General features: G+C 42.0%; 1 protein-coding gene across 7 annotated transcripts in view; it reads right to left on the bottom strand.

The window, feature by feature from the left end:
* KDM4A (lysine demethylase 4A) overlaps window positions 1-11,148 on the bottom strand; it is a 39,521-nt gene extending 28,373 nt beyond the window's left edge. For 3 of the 7 annotated variants that reach the window (XM_036892807.2, XM_057500127.1, XM_057500128.1), the window contains exons 1-8: window positions 10,756-10,843; window positions 8,482-8,658; window positions 7,651-7,826; window positions 5,145-5,259; window positions 3,738-3,931; window positions 1,626-1,675; window positions 824-927; window positions 286-423 (exon numbers count right to left, since the gene is read on the bottom strand). In XM_036892807.2, coding sequence (XP_036748702.2) covers window positions 286-423; window positions 824-927; window positions 1,626-1,675; window positions 3,738-3,931; window positions 5,145-5,259; window positions 7,651-7,826; window positions 8,482-8,619 — 915 coding nt within the window. In that variant the 5' untranslated portion in view covers window positions 8,620-8,658; window positions 10,756-10,843. Of the gene's footprint in view, window positions 1-285; window positions 424-823; window positions 928-1,625; window positions 1,676-3,332; window positions 3,425-3,737; window positions 3,932-5,144; window positions 5,260-7,650; window positions 7,827-8,481; window positions 8,659-10,755; window positions 10,846-11,044 lie in introns of those variants that run through there. The other 4 variants (XR_008996986.1, XR_008996987.1, XR_008996988.1 and 1 more) reach the window with 3 other exon arrangements.
* Window positions 11,149-23,160: the final 12,012 nt, after the last annotated feature.

The following is a 23,160-nucleotide window of genomic DNA, read 5'->3' as shown; positions in this document are numbered from 1 at the left end:
AATCCCTGAGGAGCTAAAGCAAGAAATACCAATGTGTGTTGGTGGGGTTTTAATCTTAATGGACTTATGCATGGAAACCTCACTTTGTATGTCCCAAATCTGAACAGACCTATAAAAATGCTTTACTAACACAAGACGCTGGTGCTTTTGCACCTTCTCTGCCCCTTTGTTTCTGGATTCTAGCAGTTCAAAGCAATGTTATCATTAACTAGTGTATCTAACAAGAATTTGCTCAAACAGGCATTAGTAGTCATGGCGTTACAGGAAGAAATCAGGCAGACTTACCAGCACAGCTTGTTTGCCATACTCAATCCATCGCCGGGTGGCAAAATTGGTAGACTCCGCACAATTGAAGCCATGGTTAAAGCCGGCATGGTAACCATAAGGGAAAGTGATCATAAACTCTCCCGCTTCTTGAGTCACCTGAACAAGAGCAGACTTGAAGCAGCTGCATCACATGGCAGGAGCCCACAGAACTGGAACTCTGAGCTCCAGCTCTGCCACAACTTAGCTGAGCAGCCAAGCTAAGTCGTAGACCCAGAGGTCTTAGTGTCTTCTGTAAAATGCAAAGCCCTAACTTACTGACCCTATAATTAATCAGCCATTCCTTCGGATTAACACTGTTCAAGGGGTTTGAATCTCCTTGGCACAGAGAAGATACAGCAGCCCCAGCTTTAAAGCCTTTAGATCAAAGTGTTGCTGCTAGGTCAGCTTTGGCCCATACCTGGTAGACAGATTAACTAGAATAAAGCTCCTCTGTAAAACAAACCACTGGGTGGTTCCTACGTAAATCTAAAGACTTCAATTTGTAAAATCAGCTCACCTTGTCAAAGGGAATTCCGTATTTCTTCAACATTAAAGGGGAAATCAGGGTCATCTTATGGCGGAGAAAAGCCTCGCAGCTTTGAGCACTTCCTGGAAAAAAGCCTGTGTAATTGAAAATGTGCTCAGGTTAATACACAGCTCCATAACCCTGGAGCTACCTCACACCCGTGGCATCTCATCTGAACGACAAGGATGACAAATCACAATGTGATCTCCATAGAGTCTTCTGATTTCAGGCTAAGATCCTACATGAGCTTCTGGGCTCTCCCGTGTAGGCTGTTCCGTGGTTCACAAATTCAGTTTGGAGGACTGAGATCACCCAAGCTGCCTCTGTTCTAATGAACAGTTTTAAAACCATTTAGGACCTTTCTCCATTCACCTGTATCCTCAATCTTTTGCTAGTAATACACTTACAGTGCAGACTACCCAAGCTCTCTTGAAATAGGCTCTCTAAAGATAGTCTAGTAAAGTCCAATTAAAAGAAAAAGAAAACATAAATAATTTAATTTTGACTTAAACATTTAGGTTTTTGGCTGAGAACCAGACCTAGCATGACTGGTACATTATTCCTAGTCAAATAAACCCATACTTGATAAAACTGAGTCATGAAGTCCCTTCCAAGGATTAAGTGGGGAAGGGCTCTGATTTTAGTCACTCTGCTAGGGTAACAAATCTGGCAGTCCAGCTCACCCGCCACCTGCAGGCCTGAGAAAGAACACTTAAAAATCTGCACATTTATAGCACTCAGCATGGCTGTCACACTAGGGTCTGACCCAGAACAGGAAGGAGACACACAGTACCTTTGGCAAGGCGCTCCAACCGCTTTCCATGCTCAGGGGGAACGGAGTACCTGCAATCACATGGAAGCATCGGACGCTGAGCAGGAGACAGAATAGGAGCTAGGGGTTCATGCCCACTCTTAAAACAGCACAAAATCTCAGATTTAAACTAGAATCTGGAGAAAGGAATATTAGACTCTTTGGGCAGAGAAGTGGGGAGCTTGCAGGGAAGTGTGAGTTTACCTCTTTCAAATTAACTCACATAACAAGACATTTACTGAGTATTTACCAGGAGTTTGGGCTTATGGTATGCACTCAATGTTGTTTTCCTTTATAACGATGTTCATGCAACACAATTTTTTAAAAAAGAAAGTCAGCATTAAAGTGTTCCTGGCAGAGCCTGAAAGCCCTAACTGGGACAGGAGAGAGGAAGACTGGAAAATAAGGTGAGGTGGATTAGATAACAGAGACCTGGCCCCACATCCACTGATGAACCCACCTTCCCTTCATTTCCATAGCTATGCTTGTTACCCAATAATTACTCCTCCACCCCAAAGGGTGTCTAGACACCACAGAAACTGCTTTCATAAGAAACAGAAGAGAAACATGTTATACTATTTAAAACTTATACAAAACTGTTAAACATTATATTCTGAAATTCACAGTAAGTCTATTTTAACCTTTATAAATCTATTCTAAAGATTATTCCACAAAAACAAAAACTTCTCACCCCAAATAGCTTCAGTATGAAACAAAACAGAAGAGGCATTGGGGAAAATGTTTGTCACCTAAAGGACTTTGGGATCCATCAGGCAACCGAGCACAGAAGTTTCTGGAGGTCCTACTTCAGATGACCTAAAGAGTGTATGTAACTAGAAAACCACTTGACACAGAATAGAAGTCCAACTTCAGGGAACTTTGGAGTGAATATGCTGAAGACACAAAATCTACATGTGGAGATGCTAGAGGTCTAGTCATCTAAGATAGGACAGGGGATGGTGGTCAGGGGCAATCACAGGTTTAGAAGGTTCCCCACCACCACCCAAGATTACAAATGGGAAACCCATGGGAAAGGATGTGGCTGGTGATGCTAGAAAAGGAAATGAAGATGGATATGGTTTCCCCAACTCCCCAGGACTCAGCCCATGGCACCCCCTCCAGCTTCTTCACTCTTACATCCTTATTATACACAGCGCCCAAAACACAAGGGACTCCTCTAGAGACATCGATCGTGCCCTCTCTCAGCTTAGGATCTCTGCATGTGTTGCTCCAACCAGCTGGACATACTTCCCTCAGTACCGCCCCCTCCTAAACCCACCACCATCCCACCCAGCTGCATCTTCCCCGTTTGTTTGGTCTCACTTAGTTGTCACCTCTTCTAATCCCCTCCCACCCCACCCCACCCCACCCTCACATACCCTTCCTAAGGGAACCTACAGCACCCACTATTCCCCATCAGAGCTTTTCTCACACTGAATCCCTTTCTCACTTTCTATCTCCTGACCAGTCTCCCATCCGTGAGAGGACAGGTGTCTCATCGGTCCTGTCCACTGCTGTTGAATGCATTACCTTCACTAAAATGCAGAGACAGGGGTGGATCAGTGCAGGGAGAGGAGACACACAACAAATCTTTGTCTCCCAACTAGACTGAGAACATCCTGGAGAGCAAGAAGCTGATGCTGAGCAGCCTTGCCTCTCCTCTTGGGTTAAGCACACATTGCTGCTCACCAAGTATTTTTTCCATGAGGAAAAGAAAGCTTTCTATCATCTGAAGGAGTGACTCCAGTCTTGGAAGTCTGCCTCTAAGAAATGCCTCAGGCCTGTTCAGAAAAAGAAATTAGAAAGCAATGGGATAGCCTAGGATAGCCTCTGTGGTTCTCAGTAATTCAGCCAACTTAGTTTTCATACAATAGTATTAAGTACCCTGCCCTCTAAAGCCTTGTTATTCGAAGAGTGGCCTGAGTTCTACCACTTGAAAGTCTGTTTAAGATGTGAAATGCCAGTCCCCACCCCAAGCCTAGTGGACAAATCTCCATTTTAAGCAGATCCCCAGGCGATTCCTATGCACATTAAGGCTGGGAAGCCCCACTCTAGCCCTCAGAAGCCCCAGTGCCAACTGTGGGCTGACTTTACCAGGACTTTGGTTCTCCAAAGTGCAGGTAATTAATGCTGTACAGGTCCATGTCCTCAGTATGCCAAGCAAAGGATGTCTTCCACATGCCGAAGTACAGGTATGGGGTGTTCACACCCTCAATGGTGATCCCACTCTCCTTTTCCACCAAATCCAGGATTGTTTTCAGCCGGCCAATATTCCACTCATCAACATGCTGCAGAGGAAATGACAGCCCAGGGAAATTAAACTGAATATAAACTGACACAATGAACCTAAGACTCATGGAGGCTTCAGAGGTGAACTATCACCTCTAACAAAGCTGTGGAATAATGTCAAAACAGCATGGGCATGAGGCCCACAACAACCATGGAACTGATGCCATTTTACCTCCAAAGGGCAACTACCACTTGGCGAAGAACACTAGTACATGAAAGATGAGTAAGGAGGTGATGGCCACCTGTTCCATACCCAAGGAAGAAGAGTCTGAACTGAAGCTAAAGAAACTTAGGTTAAAATTGGAAAGAACCCATAAACCATAAAAAAACACAAAACACGGGAATTAATTATACTAATTTGTGACTTTTCTAATCCCCATTTCCACTGGATAGCATATTGGTAAAAAGTCATGTCACCCAAAACTTTTTCCTGACTTGTAAGGGTCAACTAGGAGCCTACTTGCTGAACTATGTTCTGGATTACTGGGCCCTGCCTTTGCAACACCCTCATCCTAGATCCTGACAGCATCTTCCTGCTGTTTACGGCTATAAGCTTCACTTCAGACACCCAAAAAATAGTTATCAACAAGCCTGTAATCCACTTTTTAAACTCTTCTTCCAATAATTCACAGAAACATTCAGATTAATCTGAGTGATAATCCCTGAAACATCCTATAGATTTTTTTAATCATCCCAACAGTCCCAAATGTTCCTTCCTTGTAGCTAAGGCTATCTTTCAAGCCAAAAAGCACTATATCCCCAGGCTGATGCAATTTGTTAAAGCAGCTTTTGCTACAGGATCTTGTTTTGAGGGTTCTGAAAATCTAAATTAAATACATACCCCTTTCATCAGCTTAGTCAGTGATCTTTTTTCTTCAGAAACCACACATCCTCTCCCCCAACATTTCATTCACTGTGATCCCACTCTTTCAAGAACTCATCAGCTACCACCCACAGACTATTCTAACAGCCCTTGCAAAGAACATCACATCACCCAATTCACATGTAGAGTGGGAGAAATAAAGTTCAGTCACATGCAAAACTACCCACAATTCAGTGAGCTCAGCACATCAGCTGGTGGTGGATTATTCCTTTGTTCAACCACCCATTCAGCAAACAGCTCTTAGATGCCTACTATGTGCTGGGCAGATAAAAATGGTATTAAATTACAAAATGACAGAAATGCAGCACAGAGTTTCCAGCGAGTCTCACCTTTTCATAGAGGGTGCCATTCACATCAGCACCATAGATTGGCGGATTGAATGTGAGGTTTTTCCAGTATTTCCGTTCAAGTTCTTCAAACTCATTATAGCGTGGGGTACAGTACCTTTCAAAAGTAAAGAAAGTTAAGCACTTACATGGGACTAAATTCATCAGACATTATGAATAGCATAAGACATGATCCCTTGTTCCAGGGACAAGACATTTCAAATGAACAAGATGTAATCTTGGCCTTCAAGGTTTTGGAACAGTTACTCCCTCACTATCCCTTCCAGGAGTGCTGGGCCAGAGGAAGGTAATAAATATGAAGAAGCCCACCTCCCTTAATAATCATGACATCCTCACCTCTTTCAAGACTCTACTAAAACTACACCCTGCTAGAGTCAGGAGTGGCCTGGCCACCCAGGGAGAAAACAGGTTTACAAATTCCTGAGAACCAGGAACTGCAAATTCCTATATATCCATAAACAACCAAAACCCACCACCATGTTAAGAGCTGAGGCCCTGGAAGAGCAGTCACTTCCCTGCATTTACCTAGAGGAAGGGGCCCCAAAGGGGCCTATTTACACTGTCACTGCTACATTTCAACACCCCATGCAATAGCTAACATTTAACAAATCATCATGCTTAAAAACAAGTATCTAATAAAAAACATAAAATATTCCTAAAAATGTAAAAATATATTTTTGCATGTCAAATGTTCCATTGAGAAAAAATATATTAATATAGGCACACACTCACATACATATACACACGTGTATATAAAGCCATTAAAAGTATTTATGCTCCAGTTCAGTAACCACATACTGAGACTTTACTCCTCAAAAACAACTTTTAAAGAATTTAAACCAGTTAAAAATTATTTAAAGCAATTTAAAAAGAGTAATGTGTAAACCTAACAGGTATTTGAAAATGCACACTGTACCTCAAATGGCAAAAAATATTATAAGTGGATAAAGAGAGGAAATGAAGACTGAAATGAAATGGTGTAGAGATAATGGGATGAATGAGAAAAAAATCTTAAATACTGCCTTACATTTTAATGTCAGCCTCATCAATAATAAAGCTTAGAACTCTAACGTTCCCTTTCAAATATAAGTAACTTCTACTTCGAACTGATCTGCTTTATAAATTTAGGTTTTCACCTACTGGGTTTTCTTTCAGCTGGCTTACCATGCAGATAGAAGTCAAGGGGCAAGAATTTACTGCACTTTGGATGAAGGGAAAAGACATGGGACTGGCTGATTTAAAAAGCAAACAGGTATTCCAAAAGAAGAAAAGGCTGACCATATGTTGATAAGAAAAGCAGACAGACACGGGGGAGGCTGAGGACCCTGGTGGAGCCCCATGTGAAACAGGAGGTGTGTCTGGCCCCAGTGCATAGTGAGACATCAGACATCAAGGATGACACAATCTTTCATCTACAGAGTGTCACACTTTCTCAAAAATGCTTTTACATAAATTCTCTCTCCTCAGACAGCAGGATGGCCAGCACTACAAATGTTTTAAGAGTTAAGTTGCCAATAAAACTGAAAGATCACACTTAGAATTATGATAAGTCAAAGAAAAAGCAGGCAAAATGCAGAAACAGAATGTGCAAGATCGGATCTGAGAGAGAGATGATAAAGCACACGAGGTGACGCCCCAAAGTGTGGAGACTGGCAAACTAAAGGTCTACTCTGGGCTTGCTCACAGTGAAGGCACACTATGTCTGAATGGCTGAAATCAAAACATGCATAGATCAAAACGGCTCAGGAAAAAAAAGCAAGAGGAGTCCCTTGTGGAAACTCAAAATTGAGGAGTAACATGGAAGGGAGAAGATCCAAGAGGATTAAGAAGGAGCAGTCAGAGCTGAAGAAGGGAAACAATTCATTCTCTGCAAATCTGAGGTCAAATGAGAGCTAAATATTAAAAACAGCAGAGAAAAACAACTGAATAGCATTAAGCCTAAACAAAGAAAGATGTCTCTAACAAAGACAAGAATACGCAGATGATGAAAAACAGAGTGATAAAAAACAGTAACCAGCCTGATAGTTTATTCACATTTTGTCAATGTCAAAATGGAAAGGAGATAGTGACTTGATAGGTAGTGAGGAGATTGAGCACAATTACAGACAGAAGGACCCAGAAGGAAAAGACTAATTTAAACTACTAAATCCACTTTGTGATAAGCAGGTATCAATACACACGGCAAAAGCTCCTTTTGAACCAACTCCAACTTCCTCCTTTAAAACTTTGCAACTTACCAGTGTCAGGAAATGATTCTACTTTTGATGGGAGAACAATGTGATTACTTTATGTAAGAATATAAACAAGTGTAGATTGTGACACAGAGTGGAGAGACATGCTTTCATTAAAAAAAGTGCAGAAAAGGAGACAGAAGCTAGAGATGATGCGCTGTTTCTTCAATAGGATAGCAGTCCTGGAGATAGCTATGAGAATGAGCTGTTAGGCCCCAGATGCTATGACAGGCGGGAAGGAACTTGTTTTCACTCACTTATCACTGTTGGCTATTTTGCGGAACTCTCGAACAGTCATGGCTTTCTTTTGTATGTTGTATTGAGTAAAGAGGCCAGACTGCCCAGTCACCAGCTGTTGGATGGGAGCAGGAATGACCAGATCATCAATGTCATCATAGGATACTCGTGGCTTCCACTCTTTTGGGGGAACAACCTGTAGGGGACACAAGCAGCAGAGAGATCAGAAATCTGGCAAGCTGGTTAGAGTCCAGGAAGTGTGTAGAATGCTATCAACCTCACAGTCAACTTGACTAGAAAGTTAATTTAACCAGGCTCACCTCAACACAGCAGCTAGCCTTGATCCAGGCCTGCCACCAACTAGCTGCCTAGGTGCACTGACCTAAGGTAAGGAATACTCAATTCTCAGACTCAATATCTCATCTGCACACCGAGAGAGGACGCTGAAGAACTGATTCTCTCTCAATCAACAAAAAGCCCACTTGGGAAGCCTAATTACTATAAGAATGCTGGATGAGACTGCAGAGAACAAGGGCAGTTGGATAGCACAGCACTCCATAACACTTACAGACATTAAGGCACCCATCTCCACCCTGAGCAAGGAAGCTCTCCAGCAGCAGGCCTGGGGACACTGGCTCTTTACCTCCCTATTAAAGACTCCAAGCAGCTCCCTTCTGATATAAAAGAGAGATGCTTCAGATGTTAATGAGAAAGGAATTAACTTGCAAATAGCATACACTCATCACCTTCCCGACTTTCAGTAAAACTCAAGTTTTCAGCCTTCATTTAGTAAAATAGTACTACTGCCCTCTGTCCTGAAGGCCACGTTGACAATCCCATTCATTCCTCACCTTGGCCAGCCCAGCCCGATGAGCTCCCTGGGATTCAATGTAGGCAATATATCGACTGAAGTTCCGGAACTCCTCCATGGTGGGATAAAAGGTCATTATCCGAGCACTGGGATTCAGGGTTTCAGATTCAGAAGCCATTTTCCCTCCTTTTTGAGGTCACTTTGGTCAGCCAGGAATCTGAGGAAATAATTTAAAGCATTAAATTAGATAAAATTAAATTAAAATTAAATGCTGGGATGTCAGTGTTTAAATATTTAAAAATGTAGAAATTCTGAAGCATTAAAACCTCACACCGGGAATCTGCCTCTAGGCAGGTTAGATGAACAACAAATAACAGATAGAAAAGGTTCTGCTGAAAAGAATCTGATGTGTCAAAACTAAATGTATTCAAATCTCATTTAAATGGAGACATTGTTTCATCTAAAAAAGGAAAACTATTGGTGAAGGGGGGAGCCTAGTAAACATAATGTTCTGCATGTAATTGTAGATTAATGATAACAAAAAATAAAATAAAATAAAATAAAACAACAAAAAAAAATGTATATACTGAAAAAAAAAGGAAAACTAATTATTTGGTTGTTGGCCCTAACAATACAGCTGCCCCACCCATATTTAACCCTTGTCTTTTCAAGGTGTTCCTTTATTTCATACCTTGATAACTGCTTTTTGGACTACCACACATATTACAACCAGGTATAAAAAACAACCTATGGGCTCCCTTCCAGGGCAGAGTCGTAAAACAGAATTACAGATTCCTAAGAAAAGTTACTTACTTGGCTACAAGATTACAAAATATAAGAGCTACAAAAGTACTCTGATATTAGTAGCAAGAGCTAGGATTTTTAAAACCCTAAAGTGCAACTGTTCTCTTATCTCAACCAAACCACAGTTTCAAACCAGAAACTAGCTCAATTGCATTGTACCCAGAACTCAAAGGACAAAATTTAAACAGGCAACAACTGTCAATATGGGGCAAATATCTAAACTTACTGGAAAAGGTGAAATAAATACTTTGTTTCTAGATGAGGCCTTCAGCTAAGTGGATGCATCCCCATCGCCTGGTGACACAAGAGACAACTTCGACTTAATAAGAACCAAGCATACCAGCTAAAAGACTCCAGCTTAGAAGCAAAAGCATTCTGTCCTTTCCTCTACTGAGCTCCCCCAGTCTGGGCCCCAAAGCCATGGCAGTTCAGTTCCAAGAGTCCTCCCTGAGAGCATGAACACTCAGAAGGAAAGAAACTGCCTCCAAGCTTCCAGCAATCTAGTTACACAGTGCAAAGTCAGCATGGAGCAGAACTGTCGAAGGTAGGAAAAAAGACAAGCCCCGATATCCACATCTCCAAGACTTTCATTTCACCAAAAACAAAGCATGTTCCCGGCCAGTCACTTTTCATGCACCTTGCCAAAACTTTGCCTGGCAGGTATACTGTTATCCATTTTACATACCAGGAAATTTGCTCACAGTACTATCATCCACTCCTAGTGTTCCCTCCATTACTGTACGCTGTCTACATCATCTCCACCTAGACTAAACCGTTTGCAAGGACAGATCCACGTGTAAACAATGTGAAGTGTACCAGAAGACCCTCTTTTCAAAAAATAATACAAAATATCTTACTTTCAGGCAAATTTTACAAAAATATACAATCATGTAAACACATGTTAGGGCCAATACCCAGGCCTTATAAGTCCCTAATGGGGCTTCATCTGCTTCTGGCCTTACTCATTTTTGTGTGCCTGCAACCTAGAACAATGCACAGCACAGAGCAGGCACTCAGTAACTGTCGAGTAACTGATTTCCCTCACCCTACCTCAGTTGCTCATTCCCTTTCTTCAATGCTAGGATTCCCTTCCCCCAATCTATTCCTTAGGGAGAGCTCCTGTTCCCTGGCACCTTCCTTCCCCTATTCTTCCCCATCCAGCAACAAAGCCTAGTGATTTAAGAGCATCGGCACCGAGTCCAGACAACTCTGAATACATTATCCGGTCTTAGCCATTTATTAGCGGTGTGACCTTAGCCGTGTGAGCAGCCGGAGTCTCAGTTTCTCCAACTGTAAAATGGGGGATCCCAACCTCCTTACCCTGCATGATTGCTGTGATTAACTCAAGATGATGCAAGCGAAACGCTAAGCACTAGGCCCGGTACTTAACTACTCAATAAAGGTAGCAGTTGCCCACAAGCACCTCTCACTTCCGCCCCCTCCCCTTGCAGCCGCTCACGCGGGTGTCGATCCCAGAGCAGCCCCCCGCTCCCAAGTCCCCGAACCTCACCGCGAACAGGCAAGGCCACTCCGGGCCCCGCCGCCTAGGCGAGTGAGGTCGGACCGCAGGAAGGAGAAAATAAGGCCAGTAGACCCGCCCCCCTTCCCGACACCTATTGGCCGTAAGAGATTGGAAAAGACCAATCTCAGGACTTATTTTAGAAGCTCCTGCTCCCATTGGCAGAGAAACATGCTTATCACTCACACTGAATGCAGCCCCCGCCCCTCCCCCACTGGGGCTGGCGGCTACGGCTACAAGGAGCAGCAGACCCGAAGGACCCCAAACCTGTGGCTCTTACGTAAAGCCCGCGCCCAAGGCAGGGCTGCGCCTGGCGGCTGCTGTCGCCACCAAACGTCCCACTGCTCTCCTGCCGGTGAAGGACAGAACTCCGCCTCCTCAAAAGTCAGCCTCTGCACAGCCGCAAAGCGCCTCCCAGAGCCAACCAATCCGAGGACTCTGTGCAACCGCAAAGAGCCAATGAGCACACAGGACACTGGCTCCGAAGCCCACCTCTACCCGCTCAACCTATGAGCGCGGGCTCCGGCTGTTGCCAGGAGGAAACGCTGTACCACTCGGGGCCGTGGCCACTGAATATCTCGGCTGAGTCGCAGAGTCGGCCAATCCTCGGCGGACTTCTGGCCGCCCGCAGTTAATTAGGCTTGAAAGAGGCGAGTGCCTAGAAATGGGATGGCCGGCGAGAGTAAGGGCGATGCAGTTTTAGTGGGATGTCTCTGATGAAAGGGTGGGGCAGTCTTTTGTGGGAGGGTAAACGCTTGCCTAAGGTAGAAGTGTGCCGGGGGCCCTAAGGGGCCCCTCCCGAGTCAAAAGGTTCCTGATAAGGTGACCAGCTTGTCTTGGTTTGCCCGGGACTGTCTCGGTTTTTGAAACCGAAAGTCCTGGGTCCTGGGAAGCGCCGAACTCGCTGGCAAACCGGGACATTTCATGAAGGGAACAGTTTCTGAAGGGGAAGGAGCTCTGAGAGCCATTAGGACAGGTCCTGAGGGGGGAATGTCCCCAGGGTCATTAAAAAGCAGTTTCTCGGTGAGTGGGGATTTGGGGGTCATTAGAAGCGGCTCCAGTGACGAGGGGAGATGATCCTGGGAGTCATTAGACGCTCGTCTGGAGGGTGAGGGGGTTCCTAAAACCCATTAGAAGCTATTCCTGAGAGGTAGTGCGTCGTCCTAAGGAGCAACCAGATTGTCAAGGGTGATGGAGAAAGAGGCGTACAGAACACAGATAGGTCAAATAGGAAAGTAAAATACCCACAACCAGAGTCTTAAAAAATGTACAGATTTACCCATAGATGAATAGTGGTGTAATGCATTGTAAAGAACTAGGGAGTCAGATCTGTGTTCCAAAGCAGTCGCTCCTCTGAGCCTGAGTTTTCCCATCAGTAACATGGAAAAGACAATACCTTCTTAGCTGGATTGTTGTGAAGATGAGTTAACATATGTCAGCCAAAAGAATGATATTATATAGAATATCATAGATGTAGACCAATCGTGATTTATCTCCTGGGATGGGCAGAGGCTTCCTTAAAAAAAAGAAAAAGTTCTTTAAAAAAAAACAAGGGCTAGGGAATTTATATTTTGGGGAAGGTAGTTGTATTATGATTATCATATTAAACATATAAGGGAACCATTGACAAAATAGAAATTGAATATATTAAACTTCTGGACTTGTAGAGAAAAGAAAGAAAAGTTGATCGATTGAGGACAGTGCAGGAAGAGGAAAAAAGTATGGCACTAGTGTATGGCACCAAATAGTCAATGCTCACAATAAAAATAAAAAGATTTAATTCACTTATGTAATTAACATCTGCATGGTGATTAGGTAGCAGTGAAGAGGTTTGAGCTGGGTCTGCATGTACCAAATTGGGGGTGATAGGTGGAGCTGATGAAACTTATGTAACTTTGAAAAGCCCACAAAGAAGTATTTGTAGTAAAAATATGAAAAGTATGCTAGAAATATAGATGCAAATTCATCATGGTGATTACCTCTGGGGAAGGAGGCAATAACAGGATGAGGGAGGTGGAAAAGATAATTTAAAATTTACATGGTTGTTCTTTTTTTTATACAAAATATTATTATGCAAAGATGAAAACGTTAAAAAAAACAACAAAAAAAGGGAATGACTGTTGAGTAGGCAACCAATAATCTTTCACAACGATCATAAGGTTTTTCTCTCTGAACTAGTAAGATAATGTATTAGATAATAGATTATATTGGGTAGAAATTGCTAGGAGTCCAAAGACTCCAACTTGGAGGATACATTTGAGGAAAATGACTGCAAACTGCCACAGAATTCATCCACCACTCTCCTCACTGTTGGCCACCAAATACAAAGTATGCCCCTTACCTCACCTACTTTGTTGTGCTGGGCGTGGATACAGTTGCCAGCACTGCTGTCATTACCAGCTCTACAGTGAATTTGTTCTTGCTACATTGTCTATCCACTGTTGCTAAAGAGGGTTTTTCCAAGATCACTGCTACTTTGTATCACTAGCTTTCAGTTGGTGTGTCTGCAATTGGAGCCCAGATCAAATCAACTTCTCTTGACATCTTCCCACTTCTCTGAACAGTATATCAGTCACCTTTTTAAACTCACCTTTCCTTTCCCACCCCTTAAATGTTTATATTCAAAGTAAAATTAATCTATGGTAAAAGAAGTCAAAGTCAGGGTCACCTTTGGGTGAAGGACAGGGAATGATGGGGGATGACATAAGGAATGCTTCTGGGTGTTAGTATTCTATTTCTTGATCTGGACAGTGGTTACTACACTGGTGTATTCACATAAACTTCATTGAGCTGTACACTTATATATTGTCCATAAAGTAGTTGTACATGTTACCTTAATTGTTAAAATTAAATTTCATTTAAAAACTAATTTAAAATTTAAATTTTTTTACAAGAAGGAAAAACATGTTGATGTTCCCATGCCTGTCTTTTGCCATCTTCTCTCATTCTACAAATTCTTCTTAGGTGTTTCTGGTTTCACAACTCCCCGAGCAATATGACCTAAGGCAAGTTACTTAATTTCTCTAATCCTCAATTGTAACTAACATTGGAATAGTACTTCCCCTTTTTGGTTGTGAGAATGGAATGAGATAATGCAAGTAAAGCACTTAGAAGTCACATTTGCATGTAAATAAGTGCTCAATAAATGTTAACGGCAAGGAGGGATGATTATGATGTGACGATGATGAAGATGATGAGAGTAATGATACAAAACCCTTAGCTAAAGCCTGAAGCCAGAGTTTGATACACTTTCCCCCTTTGGCTTCACTCATATGTGCACATTGATGACACCCGAGCTATACTCAAGCACAATCATCCCCCCTAACTTCAGAGCCATACAGCCTCTTATCTCTGCATCCCTCTCCCTACAAGTCCTACATGTACCAAAAACCCACATGCCCAATAAAGAACTAATCAATTTGCCCCACAAATGGGCTCCACCTCCTAGGTTTCCTATCTCAGTGGGGCAGCCATCCACCCAATCGCCTCAGCCAAAAACCAGTACACAAGTAGGGGCTCCGTAATGCAATCCATGACCTCACCCCAAATGGAGTTCCACAAAGCAAGTGTTTTACAAGTATCTGGATTTGTTTCCAGCCCATATATCTCCACCAGACAAAAATCTCTCAAGAGTATTACCTTCAGTATTATTGGTAGTATAATTTAAGAATGTGTTCCATTGCCTGAAAAGGAAAACTCCAGCCATAGTGGCTTAAAACAAATACAAGGTTATTTTTCCCAAATGTAGTAAGTCTGAAGGGGGGTATTTATTGGCATTGGCTCAATGCTCAACAATGTCAATGAAGATACAGGCTCCTTCCACCTTTCTCAGTCATACTTCACAACCTGGCTTTAAGGTTACAACTCTTCCTGGTTGTAAGGTGATTGCTGAAGAACCAGACATCCCATCCATATCCATGAGGATAAGGAGGAAAAGGACAGTATCATCAGCAGCTGTTCCTTCTTCCAGACCCAGCAAATAGTCTCCCAGAATCTGTCCACCTGCCAGGAATGCGTGGAACAGAACTTCCCCTGCCCTCACATTGTTCATAATCTAGTGAGGGATACAGACATGAAACAAATGTTCACACACAAAAAAATAAAATCACAAAAGGTGTTTACATACCATAAAATCTGCCCATTTTAAGGGTATAATTTAATGATTTTTAATAAATTTACCAAGCTGCACAACCACCACTAAATCCAGTTTTAGAACATTTCCATCATCTCGGTATAATCTACCACCTCAGTAAGATCCCTCATGCCCAGTTATAATTACTGTCCCCACTCCCAGTCCCAGGCAACCATACATCTACTTTCTGTCCTTACAGATCTGCCTTTTGCTAGACATTCCCTATAAATAGAACCATATAAATATGTGGTCCTTTGTGTCTGTTCCTTTTCACATAGCATAATATTTTTGAGACTCCTCCATGTTGTAGCACCAGTATTTTGTTCTTTTTAATGTTGAATAGTATCCCATTGTAGTATTGATTGACGTTTGGGTTGTTTCCACCTTTTGGCTATTATGAATAGGGCTTCTATTAACATTTATGTGCAAGTCTTTGTGTGATCATATGTTTTCATTACTGTTGGGTAGGTAATTAATTAGGAATGGAAGTTGTATAGTAAATTTATGGTTTATCTTTTTAAGAAATTGCCAAACTGTTTTCCAAAGTGGCTGTGCTGTTTTACATTGTTATCAACAATATATGAGGATTATCCACATCGTTGTCAGCATTTGTTATTGCCTATCTTTCCAACTGTAACCATTCTAGTGGGTGTGAAGAAGCACCTCACTGAGTTTTTTTATCTCTTTCCCTAATGACAATGATGTTGAACATCTTTTTATATGCTTATTAGCCATTCATATATCTTCTTTGATGAAATGTCTATTCAAATCTTTTATCTATTTTTAAATTGGGTTGTTTGTCTTAACATTGAGATGTAAGAGTTCTTTATATATTTTGGATACAAGTCCTTTATCAGATACAGGCTTTGTAAATATTTTCTCTCACTCTGTGGCTTGTCTTTTCATTTTAATAGTGCCTTTTGAAGTGCAGTTTTTCATTTTGATGAAGTTTAGCTTATCAATTTTTTCTTTTATGAATTGTGCTTTTGGTGCATTGACATTAATATTTATGCCTCCAAAATATATCCAGAATCCAGCACTTCCCTCCACCTCCACAGCCACCACCCTGATCCACGCCACCTTCATCTGTAGCCTGATCAGGATAATTCTCTCTGCTTCTGTCCTTGTCCTCTGCAGTCTCCTCAAACACAGCAGGCGGAGTGATTCTTTAATACCAGAAGCCAGATCATGTTACTACTCTTAAAAACATCAAACGACTTCTGGTCTAATTCTGGACAGAAGCCAAGTCCTCATAGTAGCCTACAGTCTTCCCCTATCCCCAGCTTCTCTGTTACTCCTCCCGTAGCTCACTCCTCATGTTCCCTATACCCCCAGGTCTGAATATCTTGTTACTTCACCTCCATGAGGGCTTCCCTGACTACCATTTATATGCTCTGTTTATTTTGCTATGAACTCTCCCCATTAGAACCCACTCCATGAGGGGCAGGGGTCTGTGTATTCACCACTATCTTCAACACTTAGGACAGACTTGACTTTTCATGTGTGTTCACTAAATATTTTTTGATTGAATAAATGATATTTCTTAATTTCATCTTCACAATGAATGTTTGAAATTTTATAGCTGAGGAAACTGGGATGCAGGAGGTTAAGTAACTTGAACGCTAGACCAAAGGATATTTGTTGAATAAATGAACAAACGAAGAATTGAATGAGTAAAGGAATAGGGACTGTGTTTATATGCTAATAATGCCTTTGGTCTTCACCTCTGGGTCAGTCACATTCCAACCCCTGCCTATGGGCACTAGCTATTGAACATAAACATTTTTCTCTGGAGTTTTGGGAGGCTCTGCCAAAAGGGCCTGACACTAGCTGCCCAGAAAAGAAGCCATGATCTGTAAGCATAAGAACACACTGAGACAGTCTGGCCTGCCTCAGCCTGGTTCACTGAGAGGCACTTCTGCAGCCAGATCAGTCCATGTAGAGACATTAGCCTTCCTTTAGCCTTGCAGACAAGGTCAGTTGGAAAAATTGACCTTTCATTGGCCTTCTAGCCAATGAAATATAAAAATAAAATACAAGAATGCATAGAGGCAGACACTCACATATCCACAAATACACCCTGGATTCCTCCATTTAACTAAAACATACTTTTTCTTTCTGGCTCTGGTTTACTCTCCCGCTCAGTGTTCCAGGCAAAGGCACAGAAGGCCTCAGTGAGCAGTGACAGCAGGTGCCCCACGGCTGTGGCTACAGGGTTCCGTCCTTTGTCCTTTGCTTCTATCAACTGCTCCATTTGTTTTTTGTTGTTTTGTTTTGCTCTCAGGCACCAAAATATCTTCATCTCAAGGCCAAATCCCATCCATTCTTCAAGACTTGATTCAAATTCTGCCTATTTGTGCATTCTTTTACTTAAAGATTTTTTTAAATAAGCCCCTCTTTTGTACCCTCTCTGAGAACACAAGGATGAGGACAAGTCTATCTCCACTGGACAATTACAGGCACTTGAAACTCAACAAAAGCAAACTCCAGGTTCTTCCCTAAACCTGCTTCTCCGTATTCTCCAACTTAGTAAAGGCCGCAGTTCCTGGATATTACTTGTGGGAAGAATGGATAATGAAGCCACATGAATTGCATTTTGCATACTAGTTAAGCATTCAGCCTCTGGAATCACACAGATCCAGGTTCAAATCTAGGTTCTGTTCTCCTAGCTGTGTGACAAGGGCACATTGCTTGACCTCTCTGAATCTTAGTCATCAGCTGCAAAAGGAGATACCGATATGGAGCTACTATACAGGAATGTTGGACATTAAATTTAACAATGCAGGCAGAGTCCTTGTCACGTGTAAGTGGCTAGGAACACCAGAGCTTATTATTATAGTACATAATAGAGATACATCATGTATTTGTTGGATTTAAATCTTTAGGTCCACATAGGGGCTCAGATGGGAGTAACTGTGGAGGCTGCCCTGAAAATGTGCCTGAGAGGAGGCTGGGAAAGGCCATCCTTGCAAAGGGATCTGGGACACAAGGTCTTCTGCGGGGGGATTGGGAAGAGCTCCAGTTCTGGAGCCAAAAACCACCCCACAGGTCAAAGCCCAGTCCAGGTTTTGAATGACCCTTATTTATTAAAAAAATACTGTTGCTTGGTAAATCTCTATTTGAGCCATTCCTACCATGGGGATGGGGGATGGGGGAAAGCAGCTGCTCAGAGACAGGGTGGAGTTCAATGTGTGGATGTGGGGCTCTTCTAAGTTGAAGTGGTTGGGGAATGGAAGCTCTTCTTATTTGAGGTGGTTAGGAACTAACTAGGGTGTGTGCTCAGGGTGGGAACAGAAGGAAGGGCCTCAGATGATCAGGGAGAGGAGATTCGGAGGACAGAGTGTGCCAGCAGCCCCAGCAGTAACTCCTCCTGACACTCAGATTTACTTCCTGCCTCATGGTTAGGTCAAACACCTCCCCTTTTATCCAGTCAGCAAATATTTATTGAATCCCTACTTTGGAACAGACTAGGCTGGTAGGTAAGAGACATGATCCTTGCTTCAAGAAGTTCACAATTTCATGGAAAAGACAGATGAATCAAACCATAATTATAATATCAATTTGCATTTCATTTCTACACTGCAGCCTGTTTAATTTTTCTTTCCTATTTTAGTTTGTGAACAGCTGAAGCAGCAAGAATAAGAACTATAGCATAGTGTCAAGGCTACTGGACCAACAGCCCAGCTAGACATGAAGCTGTCTGGTGGAATGTTGGGGAGGAAGAGGCCAAGGGGGAATTCCAAGATGACTTGGTCTTGGATGAGGTGTGCCAGGAAGGGCATCCAGGCACGTGCCACCACAGCGGGGTGTGTTTCTACCACTGACACATTCTTGTGAAAACAAGTGCATGTCAGAGGTAGAAAAATCAGAAAATGCATTTAAAACATGGATCATCATTTCCCAGAAAATCACTAACATTTTGGTGTATATCCCTGCCAGGGCTTCTGGCAAAGACCCTTAAGGGACTGTCAAAACACAGAATCTGATTCGGTAGATCTGGGGTGGGCCTGAGATTTAGTTTCTAAAATGCTCCCAGGTGATACAGATACTGATGATCTCCAACTTCATTTGAGCAAGGTTGTAAACTCTAGGTGTGTGTGTATTTGGGTTGTTTCCAACTTCTTGGTATTATAAATGATGGTGCTGCAGTGTACTTTGCCGATAATTTTAAAAATATTTGTCCAATTCCTTACCTTATAGGAATTACTTCTTTTATATAAATTCCTAAATGTGAATCACTGGGTCAAAAGTAAAGCATATTCTAAGGCTTTTCATAGAGATTGCAAATATTCCTCCAAAAAGGTAAAATCAGCTTATATCCCCACTAGCAATATGTGTCCAATTCCCTACACATACTATCAGGTAACTTTTGTCAAACAATCATACCTCACTGTTGTTTCAGTTTACATTTATTTGATTAATAATAGGCAGACTGTCTTCCATCTTTTTAATGGAATTTGTGTATCTCCTTTTGTAAATTGCCTATTTGTGTCCATACCCACTTTCCCATTAGGGTGTTCTTTGTTCTTACTGACTTGAAAGAAGCTTTGGCTTGAACCCTTTGATTGTTACAAATGTTTAATATGCTATGCTTAAGAAACCACAAGTATTTAGGTAAATCTGGGGTAAAGGGATTAAGGTGAGATGAGCCAAGTGTCAAGAAGTGCCAGCTTAACACTGGGGATGCTCGAGAGGCTGCAGGCAGCATCCTCGAGTCACATTAGTCCTCTGGCTCTAGAACCTGCGATGGCTGTACATGTGAGACGGCACTGCCTCCCTTTCAGCAGGCCCAGATGAACACAGTTTACTTTTGATTCCACATTTCAGGCTTCATTTAGACTCCACCTTTCCTTCCTTTTATGTTACATGTTTTTCAGAGACATTGTTGTCAATTTTATTGAGGTACAATAAAACCTACAACCAAAATTGAAGGAGGGGAATCTTCCAAAAATAATCTAATGTCTAACTGGAAGAAAAACAGGTGAAAAGCACTCATTAATTTTGAAAAAAGAAAAAATGATAATGATGTGAATCTAGCTGTGTCAGGTAATAAAACAAAGCCACAAAAGTTCAATGAGTAGTTCTGGTTTAGACTAGACAGATGAATGAAACAGATTTGGGGCCCAGAAGTAGACTTTGTACTCATAATAACTTCAAATGTAATTAAGAAGGAGGCATTACAAATCAGTGCAGGGAGAAAGATGATCTCACAAAAAATTATTTTGGGGAAAAAAGCAACTTGGAAACTCACATTAACTGTATACTAAAGTATTTTTAAAAATAAGAATTCCAAAAGATAGTAAGCAAATGGAATCAGACTAATGGAGAAATCAGAGCTGAGAAAAAACACAGCCCAAGATACTGAGTTAAGGCCATTCTTCCCAAGAGAGGCACAGCCAGGTTTTAAGTTCAGAATCCAGAAATAAAAAGCACAGTGGGCAACTGGACAAACATAAAGAAACGCATTAACAAAACCTCAGTAGTTGCTCTATACCTCTCCTCCTTCAATGACCAGTTAATACAGAACTAGAAACATCTTTAAAAGTTTCTGGGGAAATTTTTTTTTTTAGAAAGTAGCCTATACCAAGCAAAATTAAAACTAAGAGTGTAAAAATATTTTCAGACACACAAGAATCAGAGACTTAGTAATCCTGTGTTAGAAAATGTCGTGAGGGAGTATGCCACCGAAGTAAAAAGACTAACCTGGTGTATCAGAAACAATGGCAGTTCAGTGTGCTCCAGAATTGAAGGAAATAAAAAAAAAAATTAGAGACTTATTTGAAATTGATTCTTGAAAGGTTGCTCATAAACAGACAATTAAAACTGTTAACTGATTTTCAATTTTTAGAATGAAAGGCTTATTTAGAACAGAAAAATAATATAAACCTTGATAATGTGAAATAACAAAAAACGCTAGTTGGAGGAATCAAGGAAAGTTAGCTACTTTCCTTATTCTTCATAGAGGGTAATCAATAAATACGGCCTAACGTGCTAAATCGAGAAATAGATGTTTAAATATATTGTTTAAAGTCATGAGGGAGCTCCAGAAGAATTAGAAGTAATAACATATCTAACAAAATCAGGAGATACAGGTGGCAGGTCCCATAAATTGACTGAATCCCACACATATCCCCAGGAACTGTCTGCTAAGTGGGACGTCATGTTGTTTGAAGATGGAATGCCCCACACCCTGATGAACAAACTAAAATCAGAAGCTCTAGGGAATGAAACTGGAGTTGGGGAGAGGAGGGAGGAAAGCTTATCTTTTGTTTTGTATCCTTCAAGACTGAATTATTTTTACCTATTTTATCATCCATTTTTTTAAATTAAAAAAGCTAATTGATAATCATCTAAAAAATCATGTTACATCTTTAGCAGAAGAGTATGTAGCAGTTTAAAAAAATGAGGTACCGACATGGAAAGAAGTCCACAATATACTTAAATAAAAAAGGGTAACTCGCAGAAAGATATAAATAACGACTCTAGATGTATAAAGAAAGTAAGCTTATATACATGTTTGCATAGTCACAGAAAATACCGAGAAGGATATCGGCTAAATTGTTGTGACTCCTTCCAGGGAGTTGGCAGGCAGGGAGAATGAATGGGGACTTGAACATTTACACTTCTATCCTACTTGTTCTTAAGAACAAATATTTACTGCACAATTTTAAAAGTTTGTTTTTAAAATTTAATTTTTACAGAAGATTTGGAAAATTGCAAAGAAATCACTCAATCTCACAACCCTTGATTTCCTTCCAAATTTTTTTTTTCTCAATGCATCTCTTTCTGGCTAGAGGCAGGTAGCAGTGTGGAAAGAGTCCTGGACTCAGGCAGACCTGGGAGTGATATCACCTCCACCAAATTCCACTTGGGAGCCTTGGGTAGGTCACTCAACCCTCAGGTACAGCCTTCCTCATCTCAATAAATGGCAACTTCATCCTTCCAGTTGTTCACGCCAGAACTGTGGGGTCAGCCTTGACTCTTCTCTCATCCAGTCCCTAAGCAAACCTTCATAGTTCTGCCTCCAAGATATAACCAGTATTTGGCCACTTCTAACCACACCTGGATTTCTGCTGAAGTCCTCCCAATGGCCAAGGAGCTGGACCCCACTTTGTCCGACCTCATCCCCCACTACTCGCTCAGCCCTTGCTCTAGAGTCATGACCACACCAGTCTCAACATGAGGCACAATACCTCCCGGGGCTTTTGTTCCAGTTGCTCCCACCTGGATGGTCATGCTCTATTTAACCATGCTTTAAGTCTTTCCTCAGGTCCCAGGGCTTCTTCTGACCACCCTAATTAATAAACCTTAGCCATGGGCCTGATCCCTTCTATTCTAATCCTCCCCCTCTTTGTGGCACTTGGCACTTTCTAACAGACTATATATATTTACTTATTTTTCATATGCATCATGTTTCCTAATAGTGTGTAAATATCACAAGGGCAGAAGTCTTCATTCAGTTCAGAACTTCATTCTATTCAGAACAAATAGACATGGCACATAGCAAAAGCTCAGTATGTGTTGAGTGGATGAGACACAATTTCTCATCTGCAACATGGGCATAATAGGACCCACCCCATCCATTGTTGTGAGGATTACTTGGAAAACAAAATTCAAATTACTGGCACAACAGGGTCACCTTACCTCATCTAGGATGGTTAAGGATGCTTCTTAAGGAAATATTTCAGCAGAGATCTAAAAAGCAGGGACTTAGCCAGCTAGAGGGGTGGGGAAGAATGTTCCAGAATAGCTTGTGGGATGGTATGGAACTGAGAGAATGGTGAGGCAGGCACAAAACTTATAGACTGAATCATGGCTGGGGGCAGGGGGTAAGGGGTGATGCTGGGTCCTGCAACCTTGGAAACCCTTTGGATTTGGGTGACTGTGAGGGCTTGGCAGGGTCTCGTCAGATAGTGACACGGTCAACTATCAGTGACAGTGCCAACAGGAAGAATCACTCTGGCTGCTGTGCTGAGAACGGGTTGGCCAGGGTGGTGCTGAGGGTCAGGCAGACTGGGTAGAAGGCATAGCATTGGTCCATAGAAGGCAAGAGTGGGTGGCCTGGACAGAAGCAGTGGAAACGCAGAGAATCAAACAGGTGCAAGAGAGGCAGCCAAATGGGTGGGGTTTGGTGATTAGCTTAATGTGGGGTGATGGAGATGCCTGATTGGGAAAGGGGGCAGGTGGGGTGCCACACATTGTGATGGGGGCCCTGGAGAGGAGAGGGCAGACATAACTTGAGTGTGAGTCCCAGCTCCAGTGCT

Source organism: Manis pentadactyla, chromosome 4, assembly GCF_030020395.1.
Source record: "Manis pentadactyla isolate mManPen7 chromosome 4, mManPen7.hap1, whole genome shotgun sequence".
Taxonomy (NCBI): Eukaryota; Metazoa; Chordata; class Mammalia; order Pholidota; family Manidae; genus Manis; species Manis pentadactyla.
Note: the sequence above shows the minus strand (reverse complement) of the source record. Positions and strands in the feature narration are given on the sequence as shown.